General features: G+C 34.4%; 1 protein-coding gene across 3 annotated transcripts in view; it reads right to left on the reverse strand.

Moving 5' to 3' along the window:
• Positions 1–388: 388 nt before the first annotated feature.
• LOC140437245 (uncharacterized) overlaps positions 389–23,341 on the reverse strand; it is a 46,600-nt gene continuing 23,647 nt past the window's right edge. For 2 of the 3 annotated variants that reach the window (XM_072526650.1, XM_072526651.1), the window contains exons 6-9: positions 19,569–19,793; positions 17,603–17,951; positions 9,304–10,036; positions 389–3,400 (exon numbers count right to left, since the gene is read on the reverse strand). In XM_072526650.1, the coding sequence (XP_072382751.1) occupies positions 3,123–3,400; positions 9,304–10,036; positions 17,603–17,951; positions 19,569–19,793 (1,585 nt within the window). In that variant the 3' untranslated portion in view covers positions 389–3,122. The remainder of the gene's footprint in view (positions 3,401–9,303; positions 10,037–17,602; positions 17,952–19,568; positions 19,794–23,341) is intronic. The other variant, XM_072526649.1, reaches the window with a different exon arrangement.

Raw genomic sequence — 23,341 nt, forward strand, 5'->3', positions numbered from 1 at the left:
TATAAATTCATTTGGTTACCTAATTGTTTATTATATTGGGAATTTTAAGATACGTGATCAAAAAAATAATACACCATTTTAATATATTTAAAACATTTTTGAATACAGAAATATTCAGCGTTTTTAAATTTACCGAATATTGGATAATTTCTCTGTGAAATGTACTTCGAAAGGATGAATGTAGCAAATTAGGTATATTTTGGGTCAAATTATCCGAAGAATGAAAATCGAAAATAAGGTCTTTCGGTAGATGAACTACCGAATGAGTAGATCTACCGAAAATACGCAGATTTATTTAATATGATTTTTAACATTTCCGTTTCCTTCCAAAATAAGCGGCCTGCTATAATCGATCACTTAAAAAAATGCTACAATTACGAAAAAAAATTTATTAAAGAATCTTTTTGTATTTGACACAGCATTTTATTTTAATCAATATTAACAATATCATGCTACATAAAAAAGAAACCTTTAAATAACTACTTATTTTCAAATACATATTTATATTCCACATTATTTTTCGTATGTATATACAAAATAATTTACATGTAATATACAAATGTCAATTTATGTTGGTAAATTTAGTTTAGTCAACATTTTTAACAAAAGATGAAATATAACAATAATACCTTTAGCACTATCTTTTGAAATTACTAAATGCATTATTAGGACCGACGTTAATGACAAACTGAAGTCCTAAGTCCTAATGGTATGCAGAAAATCTTAAGGTGATGTAGCGAGACATGAATAATCTCTTATGGGGAAATGGCCTGGGGGAGGAGAGTCAGTCTAAGTAACAATTTTGCGAAGCTTCAAATACTATTTTGTATATGCATAACAGATGCAATGAGAACGTTTCCAATGGATGCCATGGAAATAATCCTTGATCACAACAAAGATACTGTTATAAGCTAAATAAGAATGTATTAAAGCGGTACACAAACAGCTGTAAACTATAAAATATGCTCTGTGGCCGTGAAGAGAGCTCAATTTTCTGAAATAAAGAAAACAATTAAAGCAACCTTCCAGGATTCTAAAAATCAAAAACAATCGCAGAAAGAGGCTTAGGAGGAAGAGCCTGGTTCGATAATTTTTTAAATCGACACAAAAACTTTTATCTGTTTTGAAACCTCATGAAACCTTTTTTTCACAAGCAAATGGCTTCAATCAAGAAACTGTCCATAGAACTTTTGGTATTATAGAAGCAGAATATAGTGAATACAAGTATCCAGCAGATGAGGTCGAGTAAAAGGAAAGTGGGAATCGTAGGTAAGTTCTGCGGAACGGGGTTCAATAGTAGTATGCTGCATGAGCGCTGCATCCACTCTGTCCATCATACTCATGAGTATGATGGACATAGTGGATTCGGTCCATCATATTCAAACTAACAAGGGAATATCCTCTACTTCTTACATTGGACGGTCACCATACACACACAAAGAATATTGATGTTACAAATATCATCACAGAAAACTTCATACTTGTAATACATTTTCCACCTTACATATCACATACGGTGCAGCTTTTAGATAAGACCTATTACATTTTTCTGAACCATCACTACAGTTGAAATATACTGCTAGTGTTGCGTCAAAGGAAAAGGCCTCTAAGCCAACATGGAACTGTCGAGCTTTTGGGGAAAGCCTATATGGCTTGCCAAACAGAATCCATTGCTACGAATGGGTTCAGGTTAAAGGGTTGTTTCCATGCAAACGAAATATTTCTTGTGCTGACATTGCGCCTCCCTACCAAGAAGTATTGATGTTTCTGCTGTAGACTTTACAAGAATTAAACAAAGAAAATGCAAAATCTTGACCGTGCCATGCGTCTCAGTTGGAACTGACAATTTGACAGTTTTGGAAAATCTCAGTTCACTTATATCTTACATCTTCAACAAAATACTAGAACCACTTTACAAGATTATAACCATCTGCTGACCATTTGCTTTAGCTGAGCCGTCTAGTCTATGCTAGCAAAAATAAGTCAGTTCTGAAAATGTCCCTCTTAAGAATATCTGACCTCTAAAAAGAAAATTCCATCTCTATACTAAAATGAGCTTTAAAAAGCTGTCATAAGCAGTTGAAAGGAGGAAAAAAACAAAGAAATGAAAAGAAAAATGTGCCCAATGACATCCTAAAAATTTCAAACCAAAAAATTATGAACACCAATGAGAATTTTTTTGAAAAATCAGACTACTGAGATTCATTGGTTTTCGAGAATCGCTCTTTGTATCTCCAGTCAGTATGAGTGGCAGTGTAGTATAAATGTTTTTTAATAATTTACAAAATTATTAGAACTTTTGTAAGGTTAGTTATTTTTTAAAGTAATCATTGTCCAATTACTTTGCCTTTAAAAGGTCTTTTAAAGGCCTCAAAAATATTTGGTTTATTTAAATGAATAATCGTATGTATTTGATTGAATAAGAAAGTGATGTATGTATAAATAAATTTATCATTTAATTTCCTAAAATGGATGTTGCGTTTATATTTTACAGGGACTCATAGCACTAATAGCCTAAACCATATTTCTCATAAAATGACTTCGGAAATATTTTTTTAAACTTTCGCTTTTTTTATTTGTCTGTGCGGAAGATGTCATTTGGCGTTATCTGCGTATTGCATATGCTATGAAAAAAGTTCATTAAGCACAGGAGAACGTTCTGAAATACAGTTCCACAGCAAAATTGTTAAAATATACTAAGATGTCAACAAAACATTATTTTTTATACTTAATTGTTAAAGATATAATTTATGTAAACACAAGAATTTTCCAAAAAAAAATTGGTGGCCAAAATACAAGATGAGGGCTCATTTAAAATAAAAATTATTTTATTTTATATAAAATTCATCCCTCTCTACCTATTTAAGTATATCCCCCTAGATTCAAGTTGTTCAATTTAACTTTCAAAAGATTGTGCGAAGATTTTATTCATATTTTGCTAATCCGAAATTAAAGTAAAAACATCAAAAATATATGATTTGTACTAAAATATCAGCGTTTTCTAAATGTTTACCAAATACATTACGGAATTTATATAATATAAATAATTAAATATATTCGGCAAACTATTTTAGTCCTAAAACCAAAATCGCTTATTCGTATACTACCAAATTTATTTTAGTCTAGCTCATATTTGGATTTACTATTTCTTCTCTGGGTTTCAAAATATATTTTCCATTCTCGTCTAAAACAGCTTCCATTAAGATAGACGGTCTTTCGTCTCCATCTTGTTCGACGGCTTCCTCTTCTATTTCAGTGATATCTTGGTCGTCCTCTTGGCCCAAATCTTCGCTGGCTATTATCGAAAAGTTGGATGCATTTATTAGTTCTTCAGTGGGTTCTCCATCGTATTTGTAGAAGCCCCAGATCCACATTTGATTTTCCATACATTTAATATAACCTAAAAATAAAACAATCCTATTGTATCATACAAATAATTACAATGTACGTTACAAAATTACGCTACATTTTATTAGAATAAAAGCAAGAATAATTCACTGCTCGAGTAGGATAGATAAAAAGATAAAATTGGAAACCAATAAATGAGAAAATTAAACGAACTGCTTTAAACATATACGAAACACTTAATATTTTACTGTCAGTATACCTTACTTCCCTTCTTCTACGGTGCCTATTCGTTCCGAATGTTGGTGATCAGCATAGCTATCCTAACTTTACTTCCAGCTATTCGGAATAGTCCGGTTATTTATAGACGTATTAAACCACTTCCTTAGGTTTTGAAGCCAAGATATTCTTGTTCTCCCCGGTCCTCTCTTTCCAAATACCTTGCCCTGAAGAATGAGTTGCAATAAGTCATATCTGTGTTCATTTCTCATAACATGGCCAAGATATTCTAATTTGCGCTCTTTGATTGTGTTAGTGATCTCGCATTCCTTGCTCATTCTACGTAGGACCTCAATATTAGTCACACGATCCACCCATGAAATTCGTAAGATGCGCCTGTAACACCACATCTCGAAGGCATCGAGCTTTCCTAAAGAAGCTTCAGACAGCGTCTATGCCTCTAATCCGTATATTAATGTAGAAAATAAATAGCATCTGATAATAGAGATTTTGGTACAAGTGGTAAATCGTGACTTCTGAAAAGAGACTTCATCTTTACGAACGCTAATCTTGCTTTCCCTATGCGGTGTTTTAATTCAGTAGAGTGGTCCCATTGACTGTTTATGTTAGTACCAAGAAATGTGTAGTTTACCCTGTCAATTGGCTGTTTACCCTCCAGATAAGCATTTGTATAGCGAATAGAGCTTCTCGGGTGCCTAAGGTATCGCGGAATCCAAATTGTGTCCATGACACTTCTTGTTGAATCTACTTGAGTTAGTAATTACAAACTCTTCTTCTGATACAAATTCACCCAATCTGTCTTCTCGCTCATTTCTTTCGCCAAGCCCAAACTGTCCTATGAATTCTCCCGATGGTCCCCTACCAATCTTGGCATTTAAATCACCCATAATCAAGGTTAGATCCTTTTTGGAAAGGTGTTTCAAGGTGTTGGATAATTCAATATAGAATGCTTCACTTATGTCGTCTGGTTTGTCAGCTGTAGGGGCATATACCTGGATAATGTTAGTTGTTATTGGGTAGGTATCAAGTTCAAGGAGGAGCGTTCTTTCCGATTTGTTGCGAGTATACTTTACAAGAGAAGTCAACCCAATTAAAGAAAAGAGACAATTTACAAAACAACTTTAAGAAGAAATAGGTAAGACAAAGCGTATGTGGCGAAATATCATTTTCACCACAGAGACCTAACCAGGACAAGACTTCGGCTTCACATATTTGTTGTAACTTTTGTTCAGTTATATTACGAGAATGACTAAAAATAAAAAAACATAGCTCGCAACAAAGGGAAAAAAAGTAATAAAATATGTGTATAAGACGGAAGGCAACCGTATATACGTATTTCTGAAAATTGGTCATCTTCAGTACGGTACAGCCAAGTTAGAAAAGGAGCATGTTAACTTGGGGAAGGATCACTACAGGAGCAATGCGACCAATTTGTGGTAATAATGTTAAGAGACCCTGAGGATTCTCTGAACTTAACTTCACTGGACTTCCACAAGTGTTCCTCATAAGGAGTTGAATCACTCAAAACACGTTTAGAACAATGATGGAATTCGAATTGAAATGAAATCTTTTATAATTTCATATATATATATATATATATATATATATATATATATATATATATATATATATATATATATATATATACATGGTTTCAAAAGTTATGCATCACCCCGCGATTTTTACACTTTTATAAATCCGTATCCTTAAAAACGTGATTTATAATGAATTATAATTATGTAACAATAAAACACTGAAACACGTCCAACTCGGACAGTAAATAATTATAATTAATTGATGGATTCGACCGTTACTTGATGGAAATTCATTTTATGTAATAAAACACTGAAAACTTTGTTTTCAAAACTTCTACAAAATTTATTTTAAACTCTTATCACTACGGCTATTTCGGCTGATTGCCTTTCTCAAGTGATCTATTTTTGGCATGCGTTTACACTTTATAGTCTCTAATGAAATAGGTTGAGGAGGGGAGAACTGTTTGTCTCAAGTTGGTCATTCAGAATTATATCTGTGTTATTTAATTTGTTGATTCCCATATATTCTAACAAAGATAGCTTAAGGCCGTTATTTTGAATGTGAAGAATTTTAAATTCGTCATTAAAAGAATGATTATGATCTAAAAGGTGAAGTGCGTATATAGAATCCGTTTTTCTCTTATTGAAAGCCTTTTTATGTTTTGCTATTCGTTTATTAAAATTTCTACCAGTTTGACCGATGTAAGTTTTTGGGCAGTCGCCACATTTAAGTTTGTACACACCACTGTGTAAGTGTTTTTTATTTTGGCACTTGTTGTTTTTAATATATTTGCCTAGGTTGTTATTTGTTCTGAAAGCTGGTGTTATTCCTTTCTTTTTCATGTGTTTGGCTATCTTTGTTGATATTTTGCCTGTATATGTAATCGAGCAGAAGGTACTGGGTCTTTTCTCTGGTGGTGGAAATACTAATTTCAGGGCTTTCTTGTGTAGTTTTTGATTTAACATTTTATTAATTGTTTGTTCATTGTATCCATTGTTTACCGCTATTTGCTTAATGATATTTAATTCTGTCTCAAAATTGTATTTTGACATCGGAATATCATTAAGCAAATAGCAGTAAACAATGGATACAACGAACAAACAATTAATATAATGTTAAATCAAAAACTACAGAAGAAAGCCCTGAAATTAGTATTTCCACCACCAGAGAAAAAACCCAGTACCTTCTGCTCGATTAAATAGACAGGCAAAATATCAACAAAAATAGCCAAACACATAAAAATGAAAGGAATAACACCAGCTTTCAGAACAAATAACAACCTAGGCAAATATATTAAAAACAACAAGAGCCAAAATAAAAAACACTTACACAGTGGTGTGTACAAACTTAAATGTGGCGACTGCCCAAAAACTTACATCGGTCAAACTGGTAGAAGTTTTAATAAACGAATAGCAGAACATAAAAGAGCTTTCAATAATAGAAAAACAGATTCTACATACGCACTTCACCTTCTAGACCATAATCATTCTTTTAATGACGAACTTAAAATTCTTCACATTCAAAATAAAGACCTTAAGCTATCTTTGTTAGAATCTATGGAAATCAACAAATTAAAAAATACAGATATAATTCTGAATGACCAACTTGAGACAAACAGTTCTCCCCTCCTCAACCTATTTCGTTAGAGACTATAAAGTGTAAACGCATGCCAAAAATAGATCACTTGAGAAAGGCAATCAGCCGAAACAGCTGTAGTGATAAGAGTTTAAAATAAATTTTGTGGAAGTTTTGAAAACAAAGTTTTCAGTGTTTTACATATTACATAAAATGAATTTCCATCAAGTAACGGTCGAATCCATCAATTAATTATAATTATTTACTGTCCGAGTTGGACGTGCACGAATTATCGCTTTAGTTGAAGACGTCCATTCACAGCGCCAGCGGTTCGTGGCGGAAACAGCTGAGAAGTGCTCTCCAGAGATGTTCGCTCGAGGGAATCTTACTAGAACCTACTATAAACTTACAATTATCTGTAGAGAAGAATGGGAGAATCTGCCACAGGAATTATTGATCGACTTGTTAGCAGTATTAAAACTGTTAAAATTGTTAAAAATATTTTAATTAGAAATAAATTTATTTATTAAAAAAACAGCATCTCTTTTAAAACAAAAAATATCTGTCACTGTTATGATATATTTTTTATAAATGATCTATAAGAGTACTTTCTAAAAATAGTTAATAATAGCGAAAATTTTGGAGATTATATGGAGAAGGAGAAGAAGAGAACAGAGAAATAATCATTAACGAAACTCACGATAGAGTACTAATATCAGAAGAAGAGCTACAAGAACGAATAAAAAAATTAAAAAACAGAAAAGCACCTGGTCCTGATAAGATAAACAATGAACTGCTAAAATATGGAGGAACAACACTACGCAAATGGCTCCTAAAATTATTCGTCGATATAATAAATACCGGAGTAGTACCAGCTGAATGGAAGGAAAGTCCCTGCTACCGATACTTAAAATGGGAGACTGGAGAAATCCTGAAAATTATAGAGGCATTAGTCTGATGAATAGTAAATTAAAATTGTTAACGGCAGTCATAAAAGATAAAATCGAGGAAAAAGCGAACATGGCAGATGAACAACAAGGTTTCCGGAAGAACCGCAGCACAATAGACGCAATTTTTATTATCAGACAAATAATAGAGAAGTCTATTGAATATGGAAATCCAGCATACATGTGCTTTGTAGATTTAAAAAGTTCTTTTGACAGGGTGAAGCGAAATGACATCTTAAATTTATTACAAGCTGAACAAATAGACCATCAGATAATAAGGACAAGAACAACAAGACCAGAGTTATAACGCCAACATTGGAAACAGAATGCATAGAACTAAAAGAAGGAATCCGCCAAGGAGACTCGCTCAGCCCATTCTTATTCAATATGGTGATGAATCAAATAATTCACGAAGTAAGAAAACGACACGGATACCACATGGGAGCGCATAAAATCACGATACTATGCTATGCCGATGATGCAGTACTAATTGCTGATAACGAAGATAACCTACAAAGGCAGCTCCACACCTTCAATATCACAGTAAACAAACTTAATATGAGAATATCAGTAGAAAAAACTAAATGTATAGTGATCAGTAAATTGTAGAACAAGTAATGAAATTCAATTACCTAGGAGTAGAGATCACTAGTGACAGGGATATAAGAACAGAGACCACAAGGCAAACATCAAAAGCGGCAAGAGTAAGTGGTTGCCTCCGAGAAACCATATGGAGAAACAAATATCTGACCAAGGAAAGCAAAATGAAAGTATACAAGACAACAGTAAGACCAATCCTAACATATGCAGCGGAGACAAGGACCGATACAAGAAAGACGAAACAACAAATCAACAATATCGAAATGAAAGTATTAAGATCAATAGCGGGCATATCATTAAGAGACAGACAAACCAACAGAAGTATACGCGAACAATGCAAAATTCTAAATATTAACAGGTGGATAAAAACAAGAAAAAAAAAACGAACGAACATGTAAACCGAATCGGATCAGATAGATTAGCGAACATCTGTAAAAACAATAAGCCGTATAGCAGAAGACCCGTTGGCAGGCGCCAAAAAGGTGGAAAGATAATGTACAGTCAACAACGACTGAAACAGAATAAGAGGCCGACAAACAGGAGTAATCCTAATCGCGCGAAGAAGAAGAAAATTTTGGGTGATGCATAACTCTTGAAACTATGTGTATATATATTTAGAGAAAAGACTTGGATTTGGAGAAAAGACTCCATCAGAACATTTCAGAAATAGAAAAGTAATAACAAGGTTGTTGGGACGAAGCTATGTTTTTAAATTATTGCTAGTTTGTATGTCTGTATGTAGATATGCCACAAAACTCACTCTCAATAGAAAAGGTAACGAGGCAAATACATGGTTCTCAAGAATCCTAGTAACCTCTAAAACATGCTGTCAATAATTTAGAAATCTTGAACTGAGAGCTCATAAAGTCAATCCAAATTGACTCTTAGTAGTTTACCATATAAAAAAATATTTGTGTTTTATATCTCAATGTTTATAGATAACATGTTATACCAATTGTCTATCATAAAAATAAAGCTAATGAAATTATTTCCTTATCATATTCGTTAGGACAAATACATACATAGGATTAATTTATCATGATTTATTATAAATACATACCTAAAACCCTGGAAAAGAAATTATGGACATTAATCTTCGGATGATTTTCGATAAACATCCAAGCCTTAAGAACATTCTTTTTTTGCGCGCTGCTTAAATCCCTAGCAAAAGACTTCTTATTCGGCGTAGAGTAAGTGATATGTAGAAAATTTTCCAGCTCGATAAGTTTTTCAATAAGCGTAATAATATCTGCGCATCTCCTCGTTTTTCCTTTGGTCAGCATCATGTAATCGCGAAGTTTCTTGAAAGGAGCAATGACATTTTCGTTAATACGATTCTCCAATCTATGGACGCAGAAAAGATCGGGAGTCACTTTGTCTATCCATTCTGTTTGTACGTGATTAAATAAATTTTGAGTTAACGCCTCGATCTTTAAATCTATGGCTTGGGTTTGGATGTTATTAAAAGCATCAACTATGGTGTTTACGGGAAGCAACGGCAGCATCAATATTAAATGATAAATGTTTCTGAAAAAGTTGTTGGTTTCAAGATCTTTGGCTAAGTTGAGGGAACAGATTTTTTTGTAGATGTTTTGAGTGAAGTAGAAGACCGACCCTCCTATACTGGAATCTACATAAATTTCACCCAGGGCGTAATAAAGATTTGCTTCGTATTCAGTTACTATTTCATCGGGTCTCAATTTTGGAGCTAATAAATCATGAAGATATTCAAATATCTTTTTGTAGATCTCTTGGGTTTTGTAATTAACTATTGCATACATGATGGGATAGTACTAAAAATTAAATAGTTAGTGTTAGTAAAGAAGTAAACAAGAAGTTAATTTAGAAAACAATTAATTTAAACTATATAAAAACTAAGGATATTTGTATGTCTTAGATATCTTAAGATACCATATTATTTTAAAAATATAAATGATGTTTCATGTAGAAGTAGAACTCATTCTAATGAAACTAAATTACGAGTAAAGCTCTCGAGGAAAAGGTTTAAAACTTAGTAGGACAAAAGCAGCCCCCGTGTAGGGTACGGGCCACCAAAGAAGAATATCCCCACAGTTTCTCCTGTTTGTCGTAAAAGACAACTGAATGGAGCAGCACTTCTGCTGTCCTAAATCCTAATTCCTATTCCACAACTCCTGACCAAATATGGGCGTTGTAACACTAACCTAACACATAACATAACACCATTGGCCTGGAGGAAATGCCTAGCTACTATAAACCGAGGCTTGTTCAGAAGCTATAGCCAGCAGCCCTGACACTGGACTCGGGTGTAATAGGCCGATAACCTGTTCACCTTACACTCAGCTATCATGAATGCTATGAACAACGTACAAACCAGACGAGCAAATAGACAACGAAAAAAGCAGGCCTTAATAATGGAATTACGATTGGGAACCTGGAATGTTCATTCATGCTGCAGGCAGGCAAAATACAAAGTATTGCTCAAGAACATCAAAAATACGAAGTAGACATAGCCGCTCTCCAAGAAATCAGATTTAAAGGGCATGGATGCATAAATAAAAAGACTACAGTTTATACTAGTGTGGAGAAGAAAAACAAGGAGACTTTGGAGTAGGTTTTACGTAAACCATAAATGCCGTAGGTCGATATTGGGTTTCACTCAAGTTCATGAAAGAATATATAATATACGCCTAGGGGTAAATTTCATATTATTACAATTGAAGGGGTGAGTGGATGAAGGGAGTAAGTGACATTTTTTAAGAAAATGAGTTATCCGCATGTATGAAGGTGGTAAGTGCTAAATTCAATTTTCCGCTTATCCCCAGCCTTCTATGATTTAAAATAACTGAGATAGCCAGCGTATGAAGGAGGTAATTGACCATACTACTTTAAATATCTAGTGAATGAAGGAGGTAAGTAACAAGATAAAGTACTTACTTCCTTCATCCATACCAAAGAGAATAAAAATTGTGACATACCTCCTTCATGTATTCGTCAGCTGCCATAATAAAACGGCAACATTAGTGATATCATTTTTTTCTGATTCAAATATAGCCAAAGAACATAAAAACCTACGGGAAGACCTAAGGGATGACCTACATTTCTAAAATAGGCCAAGTAAAACCCGCTAAAACCGTTAACTCTGGGATTTTGTGCAATGAAAATTGCCGCTACAAGTGTTTTGTGTATCGCTACAGTCAATAACTGTAGAAGAAAGGGAATCAATATTCTCTTCCTACTACAAACTAGATGTAAATGCAAAAAACTGCCTTCTTTTTAAGAGCATTAAAAAAAGGGAGCCAATGACAAAGAAAACTGGAGCCTTAAAGCATAAAACTGCCACCTACCAATACAATGTAACTTGTAGTGGCCGGCAAACTACCGTATGCAAACGGGCTTTCATTTCCTTGTTTGCAATCAGCTTGAAAAAGGTTGACCTGATTCAAACTTCAATAAAATCAGGGAAAAATGCCCCTGAACCGGACAGAAGGGGAAAACACGCAGTCAGACCTAACAAGACCCCTGCTGAAGTTGCTGCTTACGTCATTGAGCATATTTCCAGTTTCCCAGCAGAAGAGTCGCACTACTCCAGGCATTGTAATATTCACAAAAAATATCTTTCACCGCAACTTTCGATCCCTAGAATGCATAAACTTTAAAGAAGAAATGAAAAATTTCAAATAAAAGAGGCTACATACCGATTCATTTTTAATGATGAATTTAATCTGTCTTTTGGTTATCCCAAAAGCGATACATGTAGCACATGCGATTCTGGCAAAAGTAATGAAGAGCACGCTGAAAATTACAAATCAGCGTTTGAATCTCAAAAAGCAGATCGAGAATTTGCTAGCAAATCAGAGAACACTGTGTATGTAACATTGGATCTACAGCAAACTATGCCCCTACCTAGGCTTAGTACCTCGAAAGCCTTTTATCTTAGACAAATGTGGTTTTACAACTTAGGAATCCACATAATAACCAAAAATGTGGAAAAAACTGTTTTCTGCACATGGACGGAAAATCAAGCTTCCAGAGGTAGCTCGGAAATTTTTAGTTGTTTTCTACGAACAATCGAAGTGGATCCAGCCTTCAAAGGAAAAGATCATCTAATTTTGTGGACGGACTCGTGTGCCGGGCAAAATAAAATTTTTTTGATCGTATATCTGTTTCAGTATCTTGTGGGCAAAAGCATCTTTAAAACGATTGAGCACAAGTTTCCAGAGGTAGGACACTCGTACTTAGACTCAGATAGAGCATTTGGACATATTGAGAAACGACTAAAGAAACATCAAAACATTTACATCTCTAATTGATGGATTCGACCGTTACTTGATGGAAATTCATTTTATGTAACAATAAAACACTGAAAACTTTGTTTTCAAAACTTCCACAAAATTTATTTTAAATTCTTATCACTACAGCTGTTTCGGCTAATTGCCTTTCTCAAGTGATCTGTTTTTGGCATGGGTTTACACTTTATAGTCTCTAAGAAATAAGTTGAGGAGGGGAGAACTGTTTGTCTCAAGCTGGTCATTCAGAATTATATCTGTGTTTTTTAATTTGTTGATTTCCATAGGCACATTCAAAATAAAGGCCTTAAGCTATCTTTGTTAGAATCTATGGAAATCAATAAATTAAAAAACACATATATAATTCTGAATGACCAGCTTGAGACAAACAGTTCTCCCCTTCTCAACTTATTTCATTAGAGACTATAAAGTGTAAACCCATGCCAAAAACAGATCACTTGAGAAAGGCAATTAGCCGAAACAGCTGTAGTGATAAGAATTTAAAATAAATTTTGTGGAAGTTTTGAAAACAAAGTTTTCAGTGTTTTATTGTTACGTTTACATCTCTGATGAATATCGTGATGCGATTGTTTCTTCAAACAAGAAAAATATGGTGATAGACATGCAACATCACTTTAGAGACACGGAAAATATTATGAAAACCATGAAACTAATGAATAGAAAAAAAGATCTTCTTAATGAAAAGGTTAATTTCAAAACGGGAATCAAGTGGATTCGCATAGATGTCTTTGGATTATACCTTTTCAAGGAGTCTTACGATTACTACACACCTTTCAAAATGGTATGTATCCTCATGCAGAAAAATTTCCCATCCCTTCTACCTGAACAATTCAACATTCCAAGACATATCCAAAATACTGAATCCTTAAGCAAAGAAAAGGTAGACAACCTAAAAGAACAGCTTTGCTTCATTCCAGAAAGGGATAAGTGGTATTATGAAGTCATCATAGAGCAACAAACATTTTAAGAAGGTGGTACAATATCCTTAGACTGATTAAAAAGCTGCTTAGAAATTCAGTGTTTGTGATTCCTTTGTAAAACCAAAAATATAAGTGTTTATTTGACATCCATGTTATTTTTTTCCTGATTATAGCGCTTATTCAAAAGAAAATGCAAATATTTATCCTAGATAAAGGAGGTAAGTCCACATACCCCCTTTATTTTGGCATAGACATAATTTCTAAAACAAAAAAGTTTTTGGATAAAAGAGGTAAGTACAAATATATATTTTTCAAATAAGTTTTTAAAAATCGGGGAGATTTTTGTTTTTACAATAAAATTTATACATATCCTACCTGCGAGAATAAAAAAAAATCGGTTTAAAAAATCGATTAATAAAAAAGTTCCAGCGATAAAACTTTGAAGTTAAATTTCTCAAAAACTCAGTTTTGTTACTTACTCCCTTCATCCACTCACCCCTTCAATTATTAATATCCATGCCCCAACAGAAACAGCAGATGAACTAGTAACCAATAAATTATATGACCAACTACAAGTAGAATTTGAAAATGTGCAAAAGTTGGGCAGTGTAAGCAATTTTTTGACTGAAGTATTGGGTTTCCGAAAGCTGTGTTCACAATGGGTGCCGCATTTGCTAATAATGGAACAAAAACACATTGGAATGCGACTTTCTCAGCAACATTTAGAACAAGAATAAAGTGGATTTTGTGCGTCGATTCATTACTATGGATGAGACTCGATTCATTACTATCACCATGATTCTGAATCAAGCCAAGAGGCTAAAGAGTAGTGTGAACCTTGTTCTTCGGCTCCAAAAGCGTTCGTCTCCAGAAATCGGCCAAGGCGCTAGCATTAGTTTTTTGGGATGCCAAAGGGATTTTGTTTGTGGATTACTTGCAAACTGGTTAAACAGTATTGTACTGGTAAACAGTTCTGAATATTATTGTAACCTTTTAGATTAGCTGAAGGAAAAAAATCGTGAAAAAGACCGGGTTTGCAGAAGAAAAAAAATCTTATTCCATCGGGACCATGCACCGTGTCATATGAGGATTTTGACAATGACTAAAATTCATGAAATCAAGTTCGAATTGTTGGAACATCCACCGTGTTCACCAGATTTGGCCTCTAGCGACTTCCATCTGCTTTAATACCTAAAAATACATGCGTGGAAAGCGTCTTTATATAACCTGTTAATACGTAACAGCCAATTGGAATATTGGTCGACTTATTCAATACAATATACAGTACAGGAATCATTCCCAGAGATTGGCTGATGTCAACATTTACAACATTCATAACATTACCAAAAAAAAAAACAAATGCAAAAGAATGTCAAGACCACCGGAAAATAAGTTTAATGAGTCATACGCTCAAAATATTTTTAAAAATTATACATCGGAGAATACACAACAAACTTGAGCAGGACATAAGTGACACACAATTTGGATTTAGAAATGCACTGGGAACGAGGGAAGCCCTGTTCGCTGTGAATGTACTTGTGCAGTGGTGCATGGATGTTAATCAGCCAGTATATATGTGTTTCTTGAAAAACTTAGATATGAGAGACATCATGATCATTAGCGCTAACTATTATAATCAAATGACTGTGGTAAAAGAGAATAACGTCTTTTCAAATGAAATACAGATTGAGAGGGGCCTCAGGCAGGGCTGTGTCCTGTCTCCTACTTTGTTCAATTTGTATTCAGAGGAAATAATCCAGGAAGCACTAGAAGAACTAACTATGGGAATAAAAGTAAATGGCCGACCAATCAATAATATACGGTTTGCCGACGACACTATTTTATTAGCGAAATGTCTTGGGGATTTACAACAAATTGTTGACAGAGTGGTAGAAGTTAGTGAAGAAAAAACGAAAATAATGAGTACACAAAAGAGATTAAGGCAAGAATAGGACAGGCAAGAAATTCTTTTAACAAACTGAAAAAAGTACTCTGCAGCAGGGCCACTTTTTCTTTAAAGATAAGACTTCTGAGATGCTACGTGTTCTCCGTATTATTTTATGGATTGGAGGCTTGGACATTAAAAAAAGATGTTTCGGACAGAATAGAAGCCTTCGAGTTATGGGCATACAGAAGGATATTAAGAATAAGTTGGGTGGATAGAGTCACGAATGTCGAGGTGTTGAGAAGAATGTAAAAAGATAAAGAGGTTTTAAATACAATTAAAGTCAGAAAACTGCAATATCTGGGACATGTCATGAGGGGCGAGCGTTATAACTTTCTGCAATTAATAATACAAGGAAGAATACAGGGTAGAAGGAGTCGCGGAAGAAGACGCATCTCCTGGTTAAACAATTTGAGAGCTTGGCTTAACTGCACTTCTGCTGACCTCTTTAGAGCAGCGGTATCGAAAGTGCGAATTGCCATGATGGTTGTAAACCTTCTTAGAGGAGATGGCATATGAAGAAGAAGAAGAAGAAGCAAGAGTTACAAAAAAAAAATTTCAAACACTTATACTCTAGCAAACAAAAAATGAAATTAGTCATCCAAAATCACACGTCGTTACTGGTCGGGAATACCCGAAGTCACGTGTCAATCATAAATTATCGGAAATTTTGAATTCGATCATTGGCGGCACTTAAGAAAATATGTTTATTGATGGTCACTTTACATTGTAACAATAGAATATTATATTTCTTTTCATAATAATAAAAATGATACATTAGATCTAGTTTATAAAATAAGTTTCATGAATCATATTGTTATAAATACAATCCTCACCGCAATTGATCCTACGTATTCGCCAGTGAACAGAACGAAAGGCAATTATCAAGATTAGAAGTTTATTTCTGAAATAAATTTAATTCTCTTGAGGGTCAAAATAACCAAGTTAGTCTATTTATTGACGGAATTAATCAATGTCCTGACATCATGTCGAAAAATGTGTTTACACAGCAAAATAAAGATAAAACAGATGAATCAACAGCTGAAATCAACAATTTGCTGCAACAACGCTACGAAGCAAATACTTTCATTTTACAAGCTCAATATAAAATTAAAAAATCCGCCAAAAGAAGAATTTGAATACAAAGTAAATGTTTAACTTTCATGGTATGGGACAGGAATGATAACACAGCCCAACAAAATGAAAAAAATTTGGTGCTTGAGAAATAACGAACTTTAAATATTTTTTAAAATGTATATGATAGATCATGTTATTGTAGACTCAAGGACACCAATCGAATATAATAAACTTTTTGATTTTTTTTTATCACTATTGGGTCGAAAGTAGAGTAAGGACCAGAATTTTAAACATAAAAAAAAGGAAATAGCTTCTAAAAATGAACGATACAATGTAGAAGAAATCAAAGATACGAACGAAAATAGAGAATAGAAACAAAACATAAACACCAATCTAGAAAACAGATTAAAACATGAAAACCTAAATGAAGAGTGGGAAGGGTACAGAAACATCATGAATAAAGCAGCTAAAAAATTACTAGGCATGGAAGGTAAATAAAAAACGAGAACGAATGACTGGTTTGACGAAGAATGTTATTGTATAACAGAAAGAAAAAACAGAGCGTATTTAAAGATGCAACAGGGGCACAGAACCCGACAAGCAGAGGAGGAATATAAATAACTAGGTAAAGAAGAGAAGAAAATCTACCGTAGAAAGATGAGAGAAAATATGAACAAAGAACTTTAAGAACTACAAAAACTAAGTAAGCCAATATAGATAAGAAAATTTTACCCGAAATTGAACAAAAGCATAAAAGAATTTAAACAAAAGATGTGAAGAGATAAGGAGGATAATATATTGACAGAACAACAAGAAAAACTAAGAAGATATAATTCCTGAATGCGACCAAAAATGTTTTAGATTATATTGATATATTAGATGTTCGTTTCTAATACTTCACTTAACGTATTGCTATTAATTATGTGTTCTTATTGTATGACATACGCTAAATACTAAAAAAAAAAAATAAACTGTCAACTACTGACACGCTTCCTGGCAAAAGTCATAGGGACTTGCCGGAGTAGTTTAAGAATAAAAAGGAATGTGATGAGTAAGAATATTTCTGTAACAATGAACTAGTAGTTAATAATGAAAAATGTAATTAATTACTTAATCCACTAAACTTACACTGTGTTCTACCCAAACTAGCACAGTCACCAATTGATAAGAAAACGGCTCGTCAGTCTCGATCCTGAAAGAAGCGTCGATGTACATCAAATCACTTTCAGATAACATTTGTATGGTATCCAAATTAGCGAAAACTATAGCTTTCGCATTATCTTCGGAGGTAAACTTCTCTTGGTAGAATTGAATTCCGTTGTTGGTGAACTGTAGTTTATAATAAGAATCATCTTCGATTTGATTGTAGAGTTCGTCGAAGCTTTGTATAGGAGACGTTTTGTGTGGGGGGACTTGATGCCGGCAAATTTCATTTACGACGTTACGTAATGGAATCAGCTTTTGGATGTGAGGGTCTCTATAACAAAAAAAAATGTTCATCATTAATATTCAACTTTTGGAGTTCGTACAAGATTTTTTAACCCATTAATGTCCACCGCCAACAGAGAAAAACTGAAAATACCTAAATCCTTTAGTAGTTGCTTTTAATTTTGATCATAATTATATAAAAAAATATTTTGTACATTTTTTAAATTTGGTTTTGAATAAAAATGGTGTACCAAATGGTGTAAAAATATAAAACAAAGTACATAATCAATAACAAAATTGAACATAAATATGCATACATATTTTGAAACACTCTCTTTGTTAAGTGCAAAGAGTTGTATTGCATTTTTCACACATCCATCTAACTTTCATGTGGCATTGGCGACATCTTCGAAGGTTCGTGGTTTCTTTTATTGCATCAGGAGTATCCAGTATATTCTTTGACAGCGAACCAGATGTTTTGACAGATGTGGCTCGTCTTTGTACGGCTTTGTTGAAAGCTCTGCAGTAATGGACAATATTTCTCTGAAATAGTAACAAATCTATTTTGTCATTTTCATTTGTAATCCTATATAGTTACCACGCATTGACAACTGTCACATTTATCATATAGGTAAAGAGTGCCCATCACCATTTTTTCCATGGATACCGATTCTGTAATTATTTACCCCTTGATGGAGTAAGTCCACACCCCCCATTGATAAATTGTAGAATTTGAATAACTGAGGTGGTGAAACTGATACTTTTTCTTTCTGTTTTCACACCAACGCTTCACTTATGCAAGGGGCTCTATGTTATCGTAATTGGTACCCTTGGTTACAGCACTGTTGTCGTTCCATCTTACAAATAACTTATACTTTCTTGATCGTAACAAAGATCATAATATCCACGATCTACATCTCTTTATCTTGTATAAGAGGACATTTTTGATATGATAATAACGAACTGTGCCCGTAGCTCTGATACTTTTTCCTTGCTGTGTCCGTAGCTTCCATTGGTACTAGTCATGCTCGTATTCACTATTTTACGACTCCATTTGGGATCTCCTGGCTTCTTCAATATTTTTTTTTTTGAAAGTTTGTTAGCTATCAGTTCTCACTTTGATCATTTTATTCGTTTGGACAGTGGAATGTCATCATCTGTTTCACCCGGGTCATCTCTATTATCAAAATCATCATAGTTAGGATCGTCCATCGTTCTATAGTCATCATCATCTTCGAACTTGTCAATAATGACTTCAAGTTCTCCAGGAACATCGTTAGGAATTTGGGTTATTATCAAATCATCTTCATCAAACTCCTCCTCATCCGTTTGATAGTCAACATTATTTGATGGAATTATCACCAAATCTATCTCTGCACTATTGGTAATCTATATACTTTCTATATAATTTACAGCTGCTGCAAGCGTTTGATACCTTTTTCCATAAAATGCATACGTAGTTATCCCAGGAAGACTTGCGTCCCAGACACAAAGAAGATTTTCAGGCACAGATAGCGTCAGTAGAGAATTATATTTGCCTTACTCGTACAGGTACGCTGAGCGTTAATGGGTTAAAGACGCTTTCTTGACATTTCTTGATATTGACATAACACACTACTATAATCAAAGTAAGAAAATAGTTACTAAGAAAATAGTTAATACTTACCTAGCACAAATATCGTCATATACATGTTTAAATTTCAATGTTTTATCGCTCTGCATTTTTCTTTTCATCACGTAGAAAAACATTTGCTTCGTCTGTTCGGCTTCATTAGGTGGACTGTGATTGTGGGCTACATAAATATGAACTTCTTTATTATATGTTAAGGATCCTTCTGGTTTCTCCTGCAAACCCTGAGCGGAGCACGATGGTAGAAGACATCTGATTTTTCTAAAAGATAACAGATAATATCAGTTGAGTCAATCTAAATTACAAATAGTATGAATGAATGAATTTGAAAAATAATGGACAATACACCCAGTATTGTAAAAAATATCAGGGTTAAACCAGATTCTAAGTGGAAAAAATTAGCGAGAAATCGTTAAAATATATTATACAGGGTGTTTCATTAATCTGTGTAAATATTTTAACTATATTAACACGATGTGAAAATATGACGATTTAACCCAAATCACTGGCGATAGTGGTAAAAACGTTGTTTTTTCTATTATTATAGTGTTATAATTACTTGAACTTAACTGCAACATATTATAAATAAATGTTATAGTAGCGGGGGGGGGGGGCGGGGGGTTATTAAACTGGAGTGATAAAAATTTATTTTTAAATATTAAAATAATGTACACTGTACAAAGGAGCGATATTTTATCCAAAGTGATTTCGGTTTAATCGTCATATTTTGACAAAAAATTGTACAGTTTATTTTTACATACTAAGCAAAACATAATGTAAAATAAAAAACAAAAAACAAGACAAATTTATGAGTTTCAGATGAATCCCGAGATAAAATGCAGAATAAATTCATACTACGATTTCTGGAAGTCCGAGAAAATTACACGTGCACCTGAATTGATGTACACTAGTCCAAGATAGCGAAAAGCCGCAAAGTGCGCAGATGATCGCACCTCAAAAAACTCGAGGGCGTACAAGGTGTGAAGATACACATCTTTAATAAATTTAGACATTGTTGCTAAGTCTTGTCCGACATTTAGTTAGGTATCTATTATTATTTTATTTACAATGAGAATACAATTTCTGAGTATTCATTATTGTTTTTTGTGGTCTTTTGACTTTCAGTTAACCGAACGTTGGTTAAGGAAACGGATGGAATCAAAGACAATTGGATATAAAAAAAATCGGTCTTGGACAGAATTGTCTTTTATTCCAATCTTTTCTTTACCTTACAGCTTTTCTGAAGTGCCTATCGTTAAAATGAACACAATATGATAATAACGAATACAAAAAATATTAAAATGCATTATACTCTGTCCTCTTAAGAATGATAGCACGAATCCTTTAACGTATATGATTATCCTCTATAAACCATAGGCGCAGCATATCTCACGAATGCGAAAATAGAAAATTGTACTAAACGTTAGTATATCTATATCCGTAAGTCTGATACAGGGTGTGAAAATGCATTGGTAATTCTAAATGGATCACCCAGTATTTTAGATCACTTTCGAAAAGTAATATTAGAATACTTGTATTCACTGGTGGCCGGCGTTAAAATTCACGTAAAGGTACTGGAAGTGGAATTATACTAACCAAACTAAAACGTGTAGACGAGGAAATTATGATCGTCGAAACTGTTGCAGTGATGCTCCGTCCGGCTCGCGGAGATAAGAATACGGCCGGGGTCAGAAAGCCCTGCCTGTCGTAAGAGGCGACTAATGGGTAGGAATAGGGAGGTGGAGAGCCGTCGTTCGAGGTGTCGGGTTGGTAGAAACGCACACGGTCGCTTCGGCGACACGGTCACCGGTCTACATTCCTAGTATCCGAGACGAGACTCTCGTGGGACCACTCTACTCCCATTCCAAAAGAGCCTGGTGAGGTTGATAAAGATGGGAGTATTCGAATACTGGAATCGAGTAGCATCCGATTCCTTACAGAATTAATTGTACTCGAGTACTCGAACTGGAAACCGATTGAGTACTGAGTACTGAATTAACTGAATACTTGCCGAATATAGAACGGTCGGAAATTACAGTAATATTCGGTTCATTCGGAATTTATCTGTTCCTGGGACCTCGGAAGACCTTTCCATCTGAAAGAGTCTTTTCGAAGGCAGGGCATTTAACGAATGATCGTCGAAACCGACTATTACCAAAATACTTGCACACAATTATATTTTTTAAACAGTTTTTATTAAGATATTTTTTGTGATATATTCTACAATGTTTTTTTATTTTGTTTATACTTAGTTTCTATTTTTAATGTTCATTTAATATTTAAACCTTTTTTATTTTTTAGACAATAGTAGAATACTGAAAGTTTTGTTATTAGCTAATTAATTACTTTAATTATACCAAAAACTTATACCAAATAATATATTTAAACACTTTTTTATTAAAATAATTTTTGGTCTATTTTTTGTGATACCTATCTAGAATGTTTTGTTTGCCAAAATTATATTTATTATAAAACAAAAACAAACATACGCAAAACACACACAAATAATTGAAAAATCATAGATAAAGATTGGCAAACCGACTATTAATTATTGAAAATCTGATAGCCACAGTACTCGGTACTCAGTACTCAATAAAGTATCCGATTCCTTACTGTACTTGATTCCACGGTAACCGATTCCCATAAGTAATCGATTCTGACCATCACTAGAGGTTGAACGAGCTGGGCCCGTAAATACCTCTCCTGACCTCGGTCAGGAGGGGTGTGGATATACCTCTCCTGACGGCGGTCAGGAGTGGTGTAGGTGTCCCGGCACGTACCCACCGGGAGATCCAAGAGTGGTAGAGGAGAGATCCTCGGCGGCGACCTGTCTACGTGTGAGGTGGAAATTCCTCCGCCTGCCGAACCTGCCCGCCCGTAGTGTGGGAGTAACGGGTAGGCAAGGTACTCACAACACAGGTACTACGGGGAAGGTGGAGCCCCCACGGGGAGATCCACGGGACGTTTTTGGTACGCGCCGCGTGGCACCTTCACTTTGGTGTCGGACTCGTAGGGGCAGAGGTTTCACTAAGAGCGTATGCCGAAAGGCCAGGAAGCTCAGGGTCCGGCCAAGTCTTTACTTGGAGGGCACGCCATTTAGCAATGTTGCAGTGATGGACGGAGACCAATGTATGCATTTATAATTTTTTTGAATATGTATTGAAATCCCCTCGTATTTGATAAAGTATCAAAGAATAATCTTAGTGTATTTCGTTTCCCATTCGTACGTATTAAAACACCGAATTCTTTCAATTTATCTTAGCGTCGCCCAGTAAAATAAACCATTTTTAGAGTTGTTTATATTTCTTGGGTATTTGTTTCTTTGATCGAAACCGCTAAATATTCTGCGTTTCAAATAAATATTCCAGTTTATATGTTTTGTTTATACCAAGATTGTGCGAATGAATTTAAAAGATTATTAGATCACTCTTGCTAAAGCGGCTGTCGGCTGGAGTCGCTTATTGTGTTAGTCAAAAATGTTTCTTCGAATTTGTATTGTTTCCTGTTTTGTTCCTTGTCATGGAAATGTAGTATGCAGTAGCAGTTAAATGTTTGCTATTGAGCAGTTTTACAACAGTTTTTGAAGATGGCCTCATGTTGCCATTGTGCTGTGTCTGTTCCAGTCTTTGAAGGAGACGAGTTTTCAAGGTTTGTGTTCCAGCCGGTGCTGGCTTCCGCCCTCATCTTCTTATCCCTGGTCGTCATCCCGGATCTGCCCCCAGTATAATTCCAGCATGATTCCTGGTCCCTACCCCAGACATGCAGAGTGAAATTCAAGGGAACTTTTTGTGTTAAATTTTACCGTAAAA

This window comes from Diabrotica undecimpunctata, chromosome 3 (genome assembly GCF_040954645.1).
Source record: "Diabrotica undecimpunctata isolate CICGRU chromosome 3, icDiaUnde3, whole genome shotgun sequence".
Taxonomy (NCBI): domain Eukaryota; kingdom Metazoa; phylum Arthropoda; class Insecta; order Coleoptera; family Chrysomelidae; genus Diabrotica; species Diabrotica undecimpunctata.